The sequence below is a fragment of the Podarcis raffonei genome, chromosome 1 (genome assembly GCF_027172205.1).
Source record: "Podarcis raffonei isolate rPodRaf1 chromosome 1, rPodRaf1.pri, whole genome shotgun sequence".
NCBI lineage: Eukaryota > Metazoa > Chordata > Lepidosauria > Squamata > Lacertidae > Podarcis > Podarcis raffonei.
The window spans coordinates 81,399,349-81,417,876 of record NC_070602.1 but is presented as its reverse complement, the minus strand read 5'-3'; the positions used below and the strand labels follow the sequence as shown (position 1 = coordinate 81,417,876).

Genomic DNA, 18,528 nt, shown 5'->3' with positions numbered 1-18,528 from the left:
GTTCTACCCAGTAAAGCCTTACACAACTCAGGGCCCTAATACCTCACACACCGCCTTTTCCCGTGCAAACTTACCTGGACCCTAAGATCAGCATCCAAGGCCCTTCTCTCCATTCCGCCCCCAAGAGACATTTTCATATATTTGGTGCCAGGCAAAGATGTTTTTATTTTACCAGGCAGCTGGACTCAAATAATATTGTGCTTTGGGGATATTTTGTGAGGCTAATTTTGTATTTCAGGGAGGATTTTTTTTGTTAACATTATTAGCTGTTGTATTGCTTTTAAACGATGTATTTATGAGCCATGAGATATTGTTGTAAGGCATTTCAGCACTGTTTTTGTAATGAAGCAATGACTAAATTAGTAATGATGAAAGTTTTTTTCACATGCTCAGAGGGACTGCTTGCTTTTCATGGTGGAACAAAACTGGTTGAACCCTCTAGCTCAAATTAGGCCCTGATAGCTAGCTTTAAAAAAGGAGAGAGTGAGAAAGAAGCTGGTGGTTTCTGATCCATAGCTTGGAAGGGTGATTAATGAACTCTGCATCTTTTGCAGTTTGTTTCACACAAGCTGCTTAACTGTAATTTTTAAATATTTAAAATGCTTTTGCTTATGCAAATTATTTTCAGTTTCTTAAAGATAACACTTAAACACACACACATTTGAAAGCTTGAGGGTATTAAGTCTCTTTTTAATGCAGACTCAAAGACTTACGGGTTTTCCAAAAAAACAAAAAATTTTCAGTTTCCAGCGTCCAAAAAATAACGCCAGTAGATAATTGGCAGATCAGCCAGGGTCCCTTGAGTTATCACTTCTTCCTGTCTCCAGCATTCAGTCCTTTCCCGAAAATTTGTCGATGTGATGACGAAGTACAACGAAGCACAGGTCGACTTCCGGGAACGGAGCAAAGGAAGGATTCAGCGACAGCTTGAGATCAGTATGTATGCTTTATGCCTTGGCCTTTACCTTTGGGTAGAGCATGATCCTGAATGCTAGAGCTGGGTTCTTCTGCCTAGAAGCATTTGCACCCCTTCCTGCCCTCTTAGTATTTGTAGCTCCCAGGGAAGTGTTTGTTCCTGTTGCAGTACCTGAATCTCTTGTTCTCTCCCTGTTTCTTTCCCTGGGATGCAGCCGGGAAGAATACAACAGATGAGGAGCTGGAGGAAATGTTAGAGAGCGGGAATCCATCAATATTCACATCTGGGGTGAGTGTGTTTGAAGGTAGTGTGTGTGAAGGTGACTGGTAGGCTGATTAAGGTTGAGAAGGGAAGAAGAATGCAAAAGAATATCTGTGGATTGTAGGAGACCGTGTGTTGTTGGTTGGAGTTGCAAGATAGTGGCTGAGTTTGGGCGTGTTGTGAAATGGAAGAGTATATCCAGTGAGAAGAGCTGGGATAGATTGAAGGGGAGCATATGAAAACCGCAGTGCAGAACTTTTGGAAGCAATGTTCTGCAGAGCATGGTCACTATGGTACATTTGCAAATGACAAATCTTGGACCTTTCCTAGATTATGGATTCCCAGATCTCAAAGCAAGCATTGAGTGAGATTGAGGGGCGGCATAAGGACATTTTGCGACTTGAAAGCAGCATCAAGGAGCTTCACGACATGTTTGTGGACATTGCCATGCTAGTGGAAAATCAGGTAACTGAGCTATGGGGCAGGGGGTGGAGAGAGAAATGGATCACCAAATGGAGACCTTGATAAAAAGTAAAGGTGGCAATGAAAAGCAGAGCGCCCAGAGCTGGTTATCTGTTTAACCATGGGAAATGAGGTTGACAACCTGTAAAGGCAGCTTCCTGAGGGGCATCAAGTTGCCCAATGAGTAAAAGGAAAATTGGACTAGATGGACCTTTGGTCTGATCCAACAGCATGCTGCTTTTGTCCATATAGTCAGACAGGATGCAGATGTTTATGGCATGGGAAACAAGAGAAAATGGGGGTTGAGCAGAGAGATGGGGTTGCAGAGGGGATGCTAGAGGGAAGAGAAGTAAGTTAACAGGGAGCCTTTGCAAAAATGCTTCCCAACCAGTTAATGTAACAGCGCTTCTGAGTTAACAAGCATGTGCCCCAGCATAATTGGCAGCCCTTGTCTAGGGGCTGACAGAGTAATGTCTGCATGTAGCTGACTGAACCTAAATAATGGTAGGCTAGGGTAGCCTGATGAAGTCCATTATTAAGGTAATTTGGATACTGTACTAGAGTTGAGAGTAACTTCATTTGCTAATAGAGTCCTGTCTGACTAGTCTGGAGCGTGGGGATAGAGCCCTGTCTCCTGGACTTAAGAGGCTGTGTCACCATCTTCTCAACTAGTCACTATTCCACTATGCTATCCAAAAACTAAAGAAGGTGTTTTCACAACTGTGTTTATTAACACCTATCAGTTATGAGGCAGAAATAGTCTGCTTAGAGATTAGCATGGAAGCCTGAATACTACTAAGGCCCCATTTCTTGTTTTCTGCTCACAATGCAATGCGGAGGAAATGATGGTCAGGTCAAACTATGGTGAGTGTTTTGTTTTCAGAATTTAAAAAGTGTTTGGGTGGGAGGAGGGAGGGAATATGGGCAAGTAGATGGTCGATGGATACCATATCCCTGGAAGAGTCATTCATTCAGAGGGAGGGTAACAGCTGTGAGGCAAACTCCTGGCTTGCATGAGGAAAGGGCAAGCATTCAAGAGAGGAGAGGAATTACATGGCAGGAAATCCATGTTGGGGGACGACGACGATAAGCTGAAACTTGCATAGAATTAGGTGGGGGAAACTGGGGGTATTAGCCATGGCAGTAGGCATTTTGCAGCATGATAACATCATTTCTCTTTGCTTTTCTACCCCCTTCCCTTAAACTTTCCCACAGGGAGAAATTGTAGATAACATAGAACTCAACCTGAGGCACACCTTAGATCACGTAGAGAAAGCTCGCGAGGAGACCAAAAAGGCCCTGAAATATAAGAGTAAGGCACGCAAGGTGAGCCTCTCCCGTGGACTACCAGCTCTGCGCTGCCGGACGCCTCGCTGGCTGACACTTTCTGTTTCTGCCTCTCTGTTTTGCTTTCGGCTTTCCTCTTCCTCTGCAAGGGAGGCATGATTGACCGCATAGAGAACAACATGGACCAATCAGTAGGCTTTGTGGAACGGGCTGTGGCTGACACCAAAAAGGCCGTAAAGTATCAGAGTGAAGCGCGAAGGGTGAGGAAGAAGTGTATGTAGTCCACCCCTCCCTTCCCTCCTCGTAGACCAAGTATGGGGAACCCTTTCCATTCTGGGGGCATGCCACTCATGCAAAAGTCAAAGGTTTCTACACACACACACACACACCTCTCCATCTCCCACCCAGGCAAGCGAGATGAATTATTGCCGTCCAAGGATTCTTTCCAGCCAGATGACAAAAGCACTCAGAAGGGGCTGGAGGAGAGGGGCGTGGCCTGGGAAGAAAGGGTGTGGCCAGGGAAGGGGCATGACCTGCTGGAGAGAATCCCAAGGGTCACATAGAGAGTCTTTGAGGGGGTCCGAGGCTCCCACCCTTGTTTTTAGATTATTGTCCATATGCCCTTTGAGTTCTACTGCTGAACTCTTATCCTGCAACCAGAGCACCTCTTGCCCTTCTCTTCCTCATCTACCCAAACTCCTGTTCTGTCTTATTAGATGAAGACTCATGTCCCCACCCCCATCCTGTCTACTTGCAGTTCCTCCACCTTCCCTGCAGCCTGTTCAAAAATTCATCCCTCTATGCAATGAACTATATGATATGAACAGCTAGCAATGCTTTGTTAAGCATTGTTTTGCTCTCCCAGTAGTGCTTAGACTATATCCCCCCTCCAGAATAAGGAAGGTCTCTTCTTTCACAGCTCCTAAACTCTCTCAACAGGGGCTCAAGAACTTGAGGGCTGAACTTTCTTTAGTTTGCTTGTCATCAACTCTGCAGCCTTCTGCTTTGGGCTGTCCTTCCATTCTTTTATCACATTTCTGTGCTACATTCTGTGCATGCTTACCTGGAATAAATCCTACAGAATTCTTTGGGACTTGACATCTGAATAAATGCATAGAACTGGATTCTTAAGTCTCATTTAAGGGTTTTGTGCCGAACTTTAAAAAAGAACAAGGACCTCTGTCCTTGCTTTACAAAGAGCAGAATTCTTGGATGCTTGATCTTTCTTACTTTATTTTTAATGTTTGAGGCAAAATGTAAGCATGACAATCATGGTCAAATTAGACATAATATTTGCCACATGCCTGATATTAGCCCTCACATGCAGGATTTTTTTTTTTTTTTTAGGGGGGAGCTGTGTCAAGACCATGGCACAAGTGTGTGTATTTTTAAAGTATTTGCCCCCAATGCAGTTCTGATTGGAATCAGAGCAAGGGTCATGCCTCATATTTGCAATAGGAAAAAAATCCCCCTTGGGGACAATGTGTGCTTTCCATCCATTGTGAATGGGGGTGGTTTCAAATCAGGACTGCATCATAGCAAAGGATTAGAGCCTTCCTCTAGCCATGCCATGGTCCTGGTCCAGCTTAGTCCCCCTGCCCTGCCCCATTATTGCCACAAACCATTTTAAGTCAAAGCCATTGGATGCAAACTTATTTAAACAGTGTACCTAATGGGGTATTCACATATGCACATTCATTGCTCCATAAGGTATTGCTTGATGACTTGCACCTGCATGTGTGAATCACTTCCACTTGAGTACTGTCTGGCAGTACAAAGGCTTTGTTGTGTTTTGTGTCTTTGATTGGTTCACACTTACAAGCCATCACTTGCTGTAGCATTCCTTTGAGTGATGACTATGCAAGTGTCCATTTGCCTTAAATGGTATCGATCTAAGTGCTTTAGCTTAACCCGAAGCTTCCTTCTAGGTGTGTGCACAGCATTTCCCCCGTTGTTATTATGTAATTACTTATAATGACTTAATCTACCTTTTCTTTTACCCTTCTAGAAAACAATAATTATCATTGTGATAGTGATTTCCTTGCTGGGAATTTTAGCTCTCATTATTGGACTTTCAGTAGGGCTCAAAACATGAAGGGCTGCTGGCTCTGAACTGTAAGTAGCTTGTGGAAGCAGAAGGATTACTTCAACCTCTCTTGCCATCTCCTCTGCTGCTTGGCTTTCGGATGGGCTTCTGAATCTCTCCTCCTCTCTGTGTGTGAATATTCTTCCTACAATGTGCAGGGTAGGTTAGAGGGCAGCTAGAGCTCTGTATTAAGCCTCTCGACCTTTGTGACCTCGGAGTGCAAGGAGTGATTCTACAGAAATTGGGCTGTACTGCAAAAATCTATTCCATCTTTTTTTGTTGAGCACATAGGGTATAAGGGAAGGACATAGACAAAGTGCCAGGGTATTGGTGGTTTGGGGCTTGTGAGAAGAGATAGGATTATATAGAATAACTTGACTTGAACAATAGGGAAGCTTTTGCCAGGCTTAGTTTGATTCCTGTGTTTTCAGTATATAAAGCTGATATAGACAATCAGCAACCACAAGGACTAGCAACCTTATATAATAAACTAGGATTCTAAAGATGTCACCGGATTCTAGAATTTTGAGGCATAATAGTAGTAATAGAGCTTCATGTAGTTCTCTGGTTTCACAGCAGGTATGTTTATTTGGGTCTCTGTTTTCTGTGCTGTAAATTTCACCAGTACATTTGAGCTCATTTCTTGAGTGTGCGGTTCTCAACTCCTAGCGTTTGGGATGTAGTGGGAGTGTCTGATCAGCCTGAGAGAGGCTGAGGTCTGCTAGATGCACAAGGTATGGTTTCTGAAGTTTCTTACCCCTTCAGAGAAGTGACAGCTCTGCGGCTGAAGCAATGATCTTCCCCACCGCTGATGGTTTCCATGTTAGCTCTTCTTCCTCAAATGAGCACTTATTTTGTTTCTCAGTGCTTGCGGATTAGTAGAACGTGCACCTGCAGTTCTGTGCATATGGTATACAAGCCCATTCTGTGTTGGCCAAGGAGTTGCCTGGTCCTCTTAACATCATTTCTCAGATCTGATGGTGTTTCAAGGCTGTATTGTACAGTTGAGGATGCATAAGTACAACATCTGAGGGTATCCTTAGTTGATCTGTGAGACTTTCCTTTGACCCCAAAGTTCCTAGACAGCAGCTCAAGGACAGCTGTTTCTCCCACAGCCCCCATATGTGTGTGTGTTTTGCTCCTGCTCCCTGCTCTGGTCCTCACTCAGATTGTGAACCTTTGCTGTTCCTCAAACTCCATGGTTTTCTTTCCACCCTCTCAATCTTTTATGTACAGATTATGGCAGCTGAGCTCACAGGCCAGTAGGTAGAGGGTTATTGAGAGAGATGCTTCTATTTCCCCTAAGAACTCTAGAGAGCTGGCGGGGGGGGTATATTTATTTCCTTTCCCGATGATTCTGTAGAGGAGAGATGGAGAACCTGTGATCTTCCAAGTGCTGAACTCAGTGCCCATCAGCTCCAGCCTGCAGAGCCACTGGGGATGATGGGAATTATACGACAATTGAAGGGCCACAGGTTCCCCACTCCTGCTATTAGAGGTTTGATGAACCCCTCTGGCGATAGTGAGTTGGTTGTTCATCCCTACATGAGAATAACTTTCCCTCCCGTTTTGTTCCTTTCGTTTCCTCCAGACACTCCCAAGCTCTTCCTGGTTTGATAGCAAGACTCCCCCTCCTGATCCTCACCACCATGATGTGACCTTCCCCTGCCTACCCTCCTGCCTTTGGCCTCTTGGATTTAGTATGAATGGATGAGTTCACTTGCACCAGTGCTTCCTGTGAGAGCTACATTCTGTTCCAGTTCCCTCCTCGGATAAAGCTCTGCAGCCAGAAGAGTCTGATGTACCTTGCTGAATCCAGGATGTACAGCAATCTCACGGCACTCCAGAGAGAACCTCCCAACATATCTGCTCCTTACCCTTCCTTCCCTTCCTTCCCACAACACCTGCTGCCTCCAGGTCAAGCATTTCCTATGTTTAATCCCCCATCCTTCAAGAATATTCTCTAGTACGGTGGAATGAACCTTGAACGGAATTTTGGACACATCTTTGCCTACCTCAGTGCCTTCATTCTTTTCAGCTCTGCCTTTTTCTTTTCTTTTAACAATGGAGATGTCTTTACTAAAGATGTCAGACATTACATTGCTAGTCAAAATTGCCCAGGTTAAGGGCCAAGACTTGAACTGGATCTGCTACATAACTGCTGACCACCATCCCATTGTATACTGAGGCTAGCATTCTGCTCTCTTTTTTTTAAGTTTAGAGCAGATTTTGCGACTCATAAATATTTTGCAGGACACAAATCTTAGCCAGTTGTATGTCACAGTATATCTTGCCCTGCTATCCCCAAAAAGAGCTTGACTTAATAGTGGCACAGTTTGCAGTCAATCAAGGCAATCTTGGAAGAGGGATAGTGGGTTAGGACCACAGGCATAAATGCAGCCATCGAGGCATGAAAACAATCAAGCCAGTTTCCCTAAATTAGGCTGTGACAACTGCATGCTACATAGGTGGGATATAGCCGCTAGTACTCAGGCCCTCCAAATCTGAGCTGCTTGTGTACTAATTTTTTGGCTCAAAGCAGCCAGCATTGTAGCAGAGGTGTGATGTTTTGGGTACTTAGAACTGGTCTGTGTTTGAACAGAAAGATGTCCTTAGATGCCTATGGAGGAAAGCACTCCTTGGGAATATGTGTGGTCTACAAAATGGGTAGCCAACCTTATTTGTTTGGAATGCATTCAGAATTCTGAAAGGAGTAGAATGCAATTCCTTCCTGCTTTAAAATATTTGTTTTTCTTGGGCGAGTGTGCCTGTGTGCTGAAGGCATGGTTGTGTGTACCCTCTCTCACCCAGTCCTGTGTGTGCATGTTTGTCTGATGACATACTAATTGGGGGGAAATGAAAGGCTTGGTTTGCTTGGAAGTGTTTTTCTACTGAGGGTTTCTACCTTGTTTGAATGATCACATTGCCTCCATTAAATTGCTGTTCAACACTCAGCCAGTTTGGTTTGCACAGCCAGGAAAAGCTAGTGTGGAGAAAGGCAGTGAGTTGGTTCATAAGACATACAGATAAGTCATGTGTTTTCATGATACTATAACTACTGCCAGGGAAGACTTTACTTTCCCATTTAAAAGACCTCAAGCTTGTTAAAAGAGTATATTTATGTGTTTTTTTCTCAAGGGCGGTCCTAGCAGTTGTTACGCTTTTGTGGTTTTGTTTAAAGTAAAATCCCCCTCAAGTCTTGCTGCTTCCAAACATGAGTTTTAGGGTTTTTGTCTGAGAAACCCTTTGCTATTATTTTTCCTATTCAAAAGTTATTCAGCTGCCTCACTGCTTCATTTTCAGTCATATCTGTGTCCCCCTCCTGCGGGTGTCACTCGCAGAAGCGAAGGGATGTGACTGTGAATTAGGCACAGAGAAATTAATTTGGCTAGGAAAGCATCGTGATCTAGCTTAGCAAAAATGCACAGAAGGCTGATTCAGGCTAGCCATGGTATGGGATCAAGTCTCAGGCCCTTCTCTGAGAAGCAAGCGCCTATGCTTCAGTTCCTTTCACCTTCAGCACCAATAAGTTCACTGCACGGAAGCCTACCTCACAGACTAAATGAACCACATTCCCTTTTTCAAAGGTGGGGAATCGTCCTGGAACTAAGGGTTGGTAGAGAGACATTAATACAGGAAGAAAGCTTTAGGTCCTGGCAGTTACGTTTCTGTTGAAATTTAAGGGGCAGATGCACAGAAAAGTGTTCTATATTTATACAAATTCTTCACTGGAAAGCCTGCTGTAGCTGTTATCTCCCATGGGAGAGAAAGCCCCTTTGACTGGAATTGAGGATTTGCTTCCTGGGGGAGATGACCATCTCCTGGACACGAGGAAAATCTGGCCGGTTACCCGTTGTTCCACCATTCAATTCCACCCAGTATCTAGCCTGTCTAGTGTTGATGTTGCAGTAACCATACAAACACTTGCCTGCCAACTGGCAGTGACCTCTTTGAGTGCACAGATGGAGCGAAGAGGAAAGTCTTTCTAGAGATGTCCTTTCCTTTAGGCCTTGATGTCTGTACATTGTTAAGTGGTGCTTAAAAAGTTGGTGGACTGATCACCCATGAGAGCCATCTGCAAAGCGGGGAAGACTGAATTTCAAAATACTGTGCTGCCTATGGACAGCAGAGATGATAGGAATTTGGTTTTGTCAATGCTTTTTTTAATGAGCATTTTTTGTTTTTAATAAATGAGTTTGATGTTCAAATAATCTGTAAACTCCGTGCTTGTGTATTGAACTTCTGGACAGGGTATAGCCATACAAGCCATTATTATTGTTTCGAGGTGTGTACTTTCTTGGTCTTGTATGGCTTTTGCCCATATCCAAATATGCTTCAGCAACACACCTTGCAGTGTGTGGGTCTCGGGGAAGAAGGTTTGCTATTCTTAACACAGAAGAGGAACTGCCTCTTAAATACACCTGGAACATAAAGTGGCTGGATTCCACCACCGCTCCCCATTGTCATTATGCCAAATCTTTCAGGTAAGATGATTCTGTCCTGTCAACCTTCCCCAATCTTTGGTCCCCAAATGTTGTGGTCTATGACTCCCATTATCTCTGACCAATTGGCTAGGGATGATGGGGGCTATAGTCCAATGACATCTAGGAACCTAAGGATGAGGGAGGCTGCCATTAAGAGTGTCAGTACCCATATGCTTTCCATCTAAAATACTTAAGGGTTGTACAGGACCCCAAAATGGAATGGAGTGCTTCTATATTATGTAAAAATATGGTTGGTATATAAAAAGAGAACAGTCTCAGTGCTATCTGCATCTGTGAAAGAACAGCCCTGTCCATAATACCCTCCTTAACTCTGGTGTGTTTATGTCCCTAGTTTCCCGTCTTCCTTAATTCTATCCTCCACTTGTTACCCACAAAACACAAGCCCTCTCCTCTGTCCCCTTGTTCCTGCTACCATCCCCCTACCAGTGAGATGTCTGGGTATATTGCTATTCATGTTTCCTCTTGCTGAGCAGAAGAAGATCATGATCATGATATGCTGCATCATTCTTGCCATCATCCTGGCCTCTACTGTCGGCAGCTTCTTTACCTGAGCGCCCCTATCCTGTCCCTCACCACTTGTCTAAGGTGAGTTGCATGCAGAAGCTTGATCCAGAGGTTTGTTTAATCAAGGTAATGCTCATTTTTATGGACATTGCAGTCTACTCTTATTTCCCAAACTGCCTTATACTTCTACCCATTGCTATGGTGCAGAATACCTTAGCAGAAAATACCCCCCTCCCAAAAAAAAACAAAAAACTTGAGCCATCAACCTGGAGATAAGTCTGTGCAGTCCAGCTGGGTGAGTAGAGTAGAATATCAGAATTCACAAATGCATATGTACTGAAAGGCTCTAAATCGGAGCGTTAGGAGCATCCTGCTTATAAAAGGAGGGCGATAACTTCCTGTGCATTTCCAGGGTAGTATGATCTCGTAATTTTTGCTGGTTGTTACGCTACAATACTACTTGTCATCTGTTTCCTTTTACCTTCAACCATCTCAGCTCCTTGCCGTTTCCTTTCTTCCAGGATGGATTTGCAAGATGGCTTCCCCACTCCACACACGCTTCCCCGGTCCTACAATTTCCAGTGCTTCCTCTCTTTATGGAGATGTCACAGCCAACCACTTACCCTTCAAAATCTTTTGCTGGATTTCAGGAGATTAAAGAAAGGGCAGGAGGAGCTAGAGCAGGACCCAAGCGTTAGTACACCAGCATAAAGCCAAGTAAGACAGCGAGGGGGAACAGTACGAGCACAGGGGCCTTCTGGCTACTACAACCAAGCTTGTTGGTTGCTCTTGATACTTAACCAGCTCTATAATTGCAACTTTACTCCCCCTTATACTTGATGCTCCTGCCTAGATTTCTCCAGTGAAACCAAGTACTTTTGTTATTTTACTCACGTACGAATCTCCTCTTACATGCATCTCAAGGTGATTTATATACCATTGAAAACATAGTAGGGGAAAACCCCTAACGGCTCATGTTATTTATGAAAGAAAATCCAAAGGTTCACCTCCCTTTATGACAATCCACATTAGGCAAGCAGGTGCCTGTGGGTTTTCAGACCTGTGATTTTTTTGTTTGTTTGCTTTCTTCTGCTTATGCTTTGTTGAAAGGGATACAACTTCTTACAGTAGCCTCAAAAGGTGTGTGACTGAACATTTGGATGATGGCATGGACTGAGCCAGATTGTTTCCTCGCCTGCTGAATAATGTTGCTTATGCAGACTCCTGCCATCCTTGTGGTCCTAGTCCCAGTCCGTTGATTTTGTTGTATGAATGGGAATTCTTGAGGTGCAATCTGCAAATGCCCCTAGGGGAGCCACACACCCCATGTAAATCATTGTGTTCTGTCCGATTTGACACTGGTTGTATTAACATGTATACGTGTATATAGAACTATCCCACAATTTCTCACGTACTTGAAGAAAGGTTGTCATTTATTTAAACAACTTAAGCTGTATTTACTCAACTGTATGTTGTTTCCTCCCTTCCGTCACCTCTCTGGTAGGGGGCATGTAGCTGGAACACTTTTAATTCCTTTAATCCTGGCCAACAGTGTAGCTCCTTCTCCAGCTGGGGCAACTCCTCAGGTTGTTTCCCCCCCTTTAAATGATAAACCAGTCACTAGGAAGAAGGGAGATATATGCAACTGCCTGAAGACCCATCCTTTGAATTATAAAAATTAGAAGTCCCGTGCACAAGAGGGGCCACTGGATGCTTTGGACTTGGAAGGGAAAATGCTTATTCAGTATCCCATAACTGTGACTTAATGAAAGCTACTCTCTTACTGTTCAAAAGGCGTGGATGTTCAGAAATCCTCTGGAATAAAGAGTTTTGTTTGATCTGCTGTTATGTGTCAAAGACTAAATGAACTAAAACTACAAAACCAACCTATTTTCCTAGTATAGGGAAGGGGACCGGGTGGTTCTCCAGATGCTGCTGGCCTGTAACTCCCATCATCCCTGAGCACTGCCCATGCTGGCTGGGGCTGATGGGAGTCGGTGTCCAAACAATATCCGGAGGGGAGGGGCTCCTCACCCTAATCTACTGCAAGGACTCCCAAGAGTTGACAGCTAAGAAGTCTGGGGGCTTTTGTCTGGTTCACTTCAAAAGCACAGAAGCAGCTCTGTTTTGGACCCCTAAAATCTTACTACCACTCCATTTAGACTTACAAGAATAGGCACAGGCCCAAGCCATTACCCTATACAGGTGATCAAGCTGCACTGGCAACATGCCAGAATTCAGCAACAAAGTATATAAAAATTAAGCCACCTCAGGACTACGTATGCCTCTTCTCACAAGCACTTTGAAATGTTCCGGTTTTAAAATGAGCTATACAAAAGGTTAGAAGTTGCAAAACTATAGGCTTTAGACATTAAAACTTTTAAACTTGGCTTTGAATATACTTTTATCAATTATCACTTTTCCAAATTCTATGTGCATTGCAAACCAACAAGTCCTCCTCAAAGGCCCTGCATCCGTGTGGGAGTAATGAAAATGGACAAGAAAATGGCAAATTTATTCACCCAAGCTCTGTGTATTTACAGCCACTCCATCACCCTCCACATCTACTTGATTTCCAAGTATAGAACATGTGGGAAAGGATCCATAACACATTATCCATAAAAAGTCAAAAATACAGGAAAAGTCTGAGGAAGAATTGATGCTTTGGAGCAGAATACTGCCCGTCCCATGACTTCCTGTTTATACTCTGTCGGGTAGAAAGAACTTTCCCCAATACCGACCCTTCAGTTTCAAGTCATAGGGACTCAAATATTTCCTTATCCCTAGCATGTTGGCTGTGATTATGCGTTCAAATGTCCATGGATTCTGGTTGTTGCGCCTCCTCTCCTCTTCCTTGTCCCGCATCTCTTGCAGGGATTGCCGGCTGACAGCTACAGCAGGGAAAGGCAACTTCTTGGCCACCTGTGTTAGGAAGCGTTCCACCTCACCAAATTCACAGAACCCACCTACTTCCACAATGAGGCGGCCAGCCTTCACTGCTGACACGTAGTGGTCTATTGCACCTTTGCCACCACCCATGCGCTGCCCTAGACCTTTGCGTGTGATGGGCTTGTAAGGAGCACGGACTCTCCACACTGCAAACATTTTCTTGGGATGCAGGTGCCGATTGATCGTCAGACGTATCATTTCAAAATGACCCCAGCGGAGATAGCCACCACCAAGAGCCTGCAGGCAAGGGGAGGGAAAAGTATTTTCACCATTCAGAAATAGGAAAATATGTCAGGCACACAAACTCCTTCTGAAATCACAGGGTAACAGGTATCTCCCTTTTCCAAGCTTCATGACTTATCTCTTCATATTCTTTCTCTATACAACTGAGAAGCCACATCAAGGTTACTAATGCTCACACTCACCAGAATACCATACTGTCCTTCTGTGAATTCTGTGGCTTCTTTAGATGGACCACGGATATCACGTAAATTCTTGAACTCTCGCCTGACCTTTGGTACAGCTGGCATTCTCTCAACAAATTTCAATCTGTTTTTCTCAGGAATAGTGATGCCTAGAAGAATAAAACTGGGTTCAGCTGTGCTTCCTGATTAGCTACCTATTGTAAACTATATAGGAACACTAGAGCCAGTAATGTTAACACACATTTAGGAGATGGTACGTCAAAGTTAACATTTGAGCTAACATTTGGGCTATATCCGGATGACTTTGGATTAATGACCCTCATGGTCCCTTCCAACTCTACAATTCTATGATTCTAAATATCACTTTGTCTCCCCCAGCTAAAGTAAACAGGCCAGCTGATACTATTTTTGTGTGTGTGTTTTTCAAATACCTTCCCCCACCTAAAAAAAAAAAGCTTTCTGTGTCCTTTAAGTTCATTTTACATAGGGTCTTTATTTGTAAAGAGCCTTCTGAGGAAGATAGTAGATGCCACCAGCAAGTTAGTGCAATACCAAAAATTGTGGTGGATTTAAAAGCTACTGGTAACACCTGCTAGAAACCAGGACTCTTCTGCACCAAAAGCAGATTCCTCCTTGCCCTTATGGTCCTGGTGAAGAGAAAAATGAGTCTTGGCGGTGCTCTTGAGAATTGCTTCACTGTTTAGGTCTTCCCTCGTTCTTGTACACTTAATACAGACAAGAGTCTGTGTATGTGCCCACACTTTGCTAAGCTAACATAAACTGGCCTTCAGTTGGGCACCAATTTCCCAGATACCAATGGAACTACTTGTATAGGACTGCAGCATTAAGATTTATTACCACTATGTTGGTTCATGAAGTTAATTTGAAGCTATATTTGCTGTAGTAAGGCAGCAGTTTGAAATGGAATGAAATTTCCTTCTGTTAAATGGGAGCAGCCGAATGGGCTATTGCATGAAAGAGCCAAACCTTAGCAAAAAGTATAGCTGCTCTATTTGCTTTTTTAACAACAACAACAACAACAACAACAACGCGGGGAGTTGGGTCCCCCGCTCTTCAGCACACGTTTGATTCTACAGTATTCCAGCACTAAGTGTTTTTGATTTCACTTACTACACAGGGAAGCATAGTTGACATATTTCATGTGATCACTGTCTGCCTAGTACAAAATATGATATATTTAAGGAAATAATGTACACTAAGTGCACTTGTTGACCAGAACAAAGTGGACATTTTATGAGTATCTGTTCTGGTCTCAGAAAGCAACAGTCACTATATGCCCCAACCACCTCAATCAAGGTTGTTGTTCTTCCTAATCAGAAGGTGGGGGTCTAGATTTAACCCCCTCTCAACTCCTTCAAACAGTACTGCCAAAGGTAGCCAAGCTAACCTGTATGATTTCAACACTGCATTTCAGTGCCTATGCAGTCGCTGCTGCTGGATGAAGAAAGCCAGCAGTGGGCTGTTCAAATGCTTGGCATTTCCTAGCTAGCTGAGGCTGCATACCTGGAAGGCTACTTCTTTGTGCACAGTGTCTTTGCTGTATTGGGGAGGAGATGGGCAAGTTCTCCAGATGTAATGGCTACATGTTCTGGGAACAGCTCTAGAGAAGAGAATCTTTCTTTTGGGAACAATACTACCCCAGTGTTTCATTCCATGATATTTCATGTAAAGGTAAAGATACCCCTGACCGTTAGGTCCAGTTGCAGACGACTCTGGGGTTGCACGCTCATCTCGCTCTATAGGCCAAGGGAGCCGGTGTTTGTCCGCAGACAGCTTCCAGGTCATGTTGCCAGCATGACTAAGCCGCTTCTGGCGAACCAGAGCAGCGCACGGAAACACCGTTTACCTTCCCACTGGAGTGGTACCTCATTATCTACTTGCACTTTGACATGCTTTCGAACTGCTAGGTGGGCAGGAGTTGAAACAACAGGAGCTCACCCCGTTGCGGGGATTTGAACCGCCGACCTTCTGATCGGCAAGCCATAGGCTCTGTGGTTTAGACCACAGCGCCACCTGCGTTAATTCCTGATGTATTCTTCCAATGTAGAACATTTCCAAGTGAATACCAATTATGCTTACCGCACTTCATCCTGCCATAAAACACTCATTATCAAACATCCATTTCATACTTTTATTAACACTCTCCCTTATTTCTCAACATACCACTGTAATCTGGTGGAAGTTTATACTGCTTCAAGCTGGCGGTGAAAATTTTGGTTCCACTGGAATCTAGAAGAAACAGAAGGCATAGTGCTTAAATTTATTATCAAGCAGAAACACAGATCCACTCTAACACATCAAAACATGGTATCTGATAACATCACAAAAATGTATGCTTTGAAGAGAAGCTGCCAAAAATTGGGGTATCTAAGTGCTGCAGAGGCAATCCGAGTTATAATTTGTTATGGTTTCTTCAAAGACATCATGCTGTGGACCATCTAGCTCTGGTGTGAGGAATCTTTGGACCTTCAGATGCTGAACTACAACTCCCAAAAGCCCAGCAACTGATGATGGGAGATGTAGTTCAGCAACATCAGGAGGGCCAAAGGTCCCCTATACTTGATAGCCCTTTGGTTGCTAATTTCCCTTTGATTTCAGAGAAGATGCACCACACCTCAACATTCTTAATCAATTGGTCCATGCATGGGAAGGGGTACAATTTCACATTACAAACAACAGCAGCCCAAAGAATGCTCAGAGATCAAAGAATTGACTTCTCTTTCCACGTTCATCTGAATGCCACACCAATTCAGGGTTTCTACTAGAGCTTAGAAATGATGACACTATGGACACAAAGGAGGGGTGGGTGGGTTAGAAGAGTCCTGCTGGATCTGACAGGAGGCTTATCTCATTTCAGTATCCTCTAGTTCAGTGATCTTGTGCAGTTATTCCCCTGTGACTAGAATTCAGAGGTATTGTGTCTCCAATTCCAAAAGTAGTGCATAGTCCTTTTTACTAGCTGCCATGGATAGCTCCATCCTCTATGAACCTGTCTACTTAGGGTTGCTATATTTTGAAGAGCAAGACTTCTACTTTTAGCTATGAACTCTCATTTTACATACCCACGGAAAAGAATATGTGTCCTGGGGGTTGGGGGGGGAGGACACATGGCTAACCCTAGTACTCTAAACCCCTTCTAAAGCCATCGAAGCTGGTGTTCATCACCAGCGTTGCTGACCTCCTAGTGCCAAGATGGACCAGATTCAGAGGACAGGGCCCCCCAAACGCTCTATCATTAGACCATGTAAAACAGCGAATCTTTTGGTACAGGTAGTTTTGCAGTCTTGCGTGACACAAACTGCACCTTCTCGAAGTTTCCCCTTTTGCATGATTGCTACAAGAGCTCTGCCTTCTGCATCTCTGGTCACCAGAGGCAGGATCTTCGCTTTATTATCCCCATAGCGGGAACCACGAGCAACGCGGCCCCTCTCCCTCGACTCCTACCGCAGAAAATTCCGGGATGATCCTTGCTCCTCCTCCAGCGAGAGAGGCTGCTAAGACCACAGCCAAGAGCGGGGCCGGATCAAGCCCGAAGCCCACCCGGCCCAGCTTCCTGCTCCCGCGGCGCCCAGCCAATAGTCCCCCCTAGGGGGGACGGCGAAGCGAGGGCACCGGCGAGCCGCGCGCGTTTCCCCGGCTGCTCCGCCGCGGCTGCTCGGCCCCTCCGAAACAGGCCTCCTCACCTAGCAGGGTCCCGCGGAGGCCGAGCAAAGGGCGCCCCAGCTGCTTCCACATCGTGCGACGCTGCCGTGAGCACCAAAAGGGCGGGCGGGCGGGGGTGGCTCTCCCGCAAAGAAGCTCCGCCTGACCTCGAGCCTCTGATCCCAAAGCGTGACGGAAGTGTAGGGCTCCACTTCTGGTGAGGAGGGTGTTAGTGAGAAGGGGACGTACGGAAACGAGCGGCAACACGGTTTAGTTCCGGCGAATAAATGATCCCAGAGGGTCTTTCTGGCTCTTCCCTGGGACGAGCTTGGTTCCCGGCTCCCCAGTGGCTAGAAATAGCAGGGGACAGTTTACGGGGCATGCGGACAAGGCAGCTTGGTTTCCAGCACAACAGTCAGAGAGCAAGAGGGGTAGTACCAGTGCCGGATTTACCTATAAGCTAAACAAGCTATAGCTTAGGGACCCACTCGCTTGGGCCCCCCCAAAAGATTTTAAAGGGGGGAAACTGGATGTACATTTCCAAAATATAAGATAAAAAACAAATAAAATAAAACCTACATACAGCAACAGTGTTTTGTGTTGTGTAGGCTCCTATTTGTTATGTGCAAATGGCTTTAGATACCTATTACGTCCATAAATTACCATATAGCATATATTCAACACAAAAAACAGCAACAATTTGTTGTTGACAAAGGACAGCTGGACATATAAAGGGCCTCATTACCATAGCTGTCAACTTTTCCCTTTTCTTGCGAGGAATCCTATTCGGAATAAGGGAATTTCCCTTTAAAAAAGCGAAACGTTGACAGCTAAGCTCATTACCTTCAGTAGCTTAGGGGCCTCATCAAACCTAAATCTGGCCCTGGGTGCTACAACTTAGCTTGCAGCCTCTATCGCAGCAAAGAACCTGGTGGCACATTAAAAGTCACTGGGAGCAGCTTCGTTTTAAGTAGGGGACCCTGCAAACATTTTCCTTCTTTCTTTTTCTTGAAATAGTTTTTGGGTTCTAGATTCAGGGCACCAAGTCATGGGCGTAGTCAGGATTTGAGGGGGGGCAAGTCTTTTGTTGGGGGGGCAGAACCTCAGTTTGTTATGTATTTTTATTGATTTTTATTGATTGGGGGGGCAGCTACACCCATGCACCAAGTTGATCTTTAGTAATATGCATCTAAAACCTCAGAAACCTGTTTTCTAGAATGGTAGCTGTGATCTCTCACATGGAAATGCCCTGCAGTCAGGATAGGACAGCTGCAATTATGTAGTAAACTTAGAGAACTGGTGGAATTTAGGTGTGCTAGGGTAGGGTACAGCAATGGCTGTAGTTAATTTAAGTCTTGCGTATTGTAATCCTTGCATATAATAATAGCCACTTTGTGGCTTTTTATGTATTTTTATTCCCCAGTATTCGTTTATGTACAATGTGCTCTTTGGACATTACCCTGTTTCCCA

General features: G+C 44.5%; 2 protein-coding genes across 2 annotated transcripts in view; one reads left to right on the top strand and one right to left on the bottom strand.

Annotated features, from left to right (window-relative positions):
- STX3 (syntaxin 3) overlaps positions 1-11,864 on the top strand; it is a 41,032-nt gene extending 29,168 nt beyond the window's left edge. Inside the window, 6 exon segments of the mRNA XM_053397800.1 lie at positions 828-936; positions 1,131-1,204; positions 1,508-1,642; positions 2,855-2,965; positions 6,604-6,719; positions 6,721-11,864. Coding sequence (XP_053253775.1) covers positions 828-936; positions 1,131-1,204; positions 1,508-1,642; positions 2,855-2,965; positions 6,604-6,719; positions 6,721-6,979 — 804 coding nt within the window. The 3' untranslated portion in view covers positions 6,980-11,864.
- A 651-nt stretch (positions 11,865-12,515) lies between these two features.
- MRPL16 (mitochondrial ribosomal protein L16) lies at positions 12,516-17,265 on the bottom strand. Its single transcript, XM_053397813.1, has 4 exons — positions 17,100-17,265; positions 15,580-15,645; positions 13,396-13,544; positions 12,516-13,207 (listed from the first exon to the last, which is right to left on the bottom strand). The coding sequence occupies exons 1-4, from the start codon at positions 17,149-17,151 to the stop codon at positions 12,722-12,724; spliced, it is 753 nt and encodes a 250-aa protein (XP_053253788.1). The 5' UTR covers positions 17,152-17,265; the 3' UTR covers positions 12,516-12,721.
- Between the last annotated feature and the right edge of the window lie 1,263 nt (positions 17,266-18,528).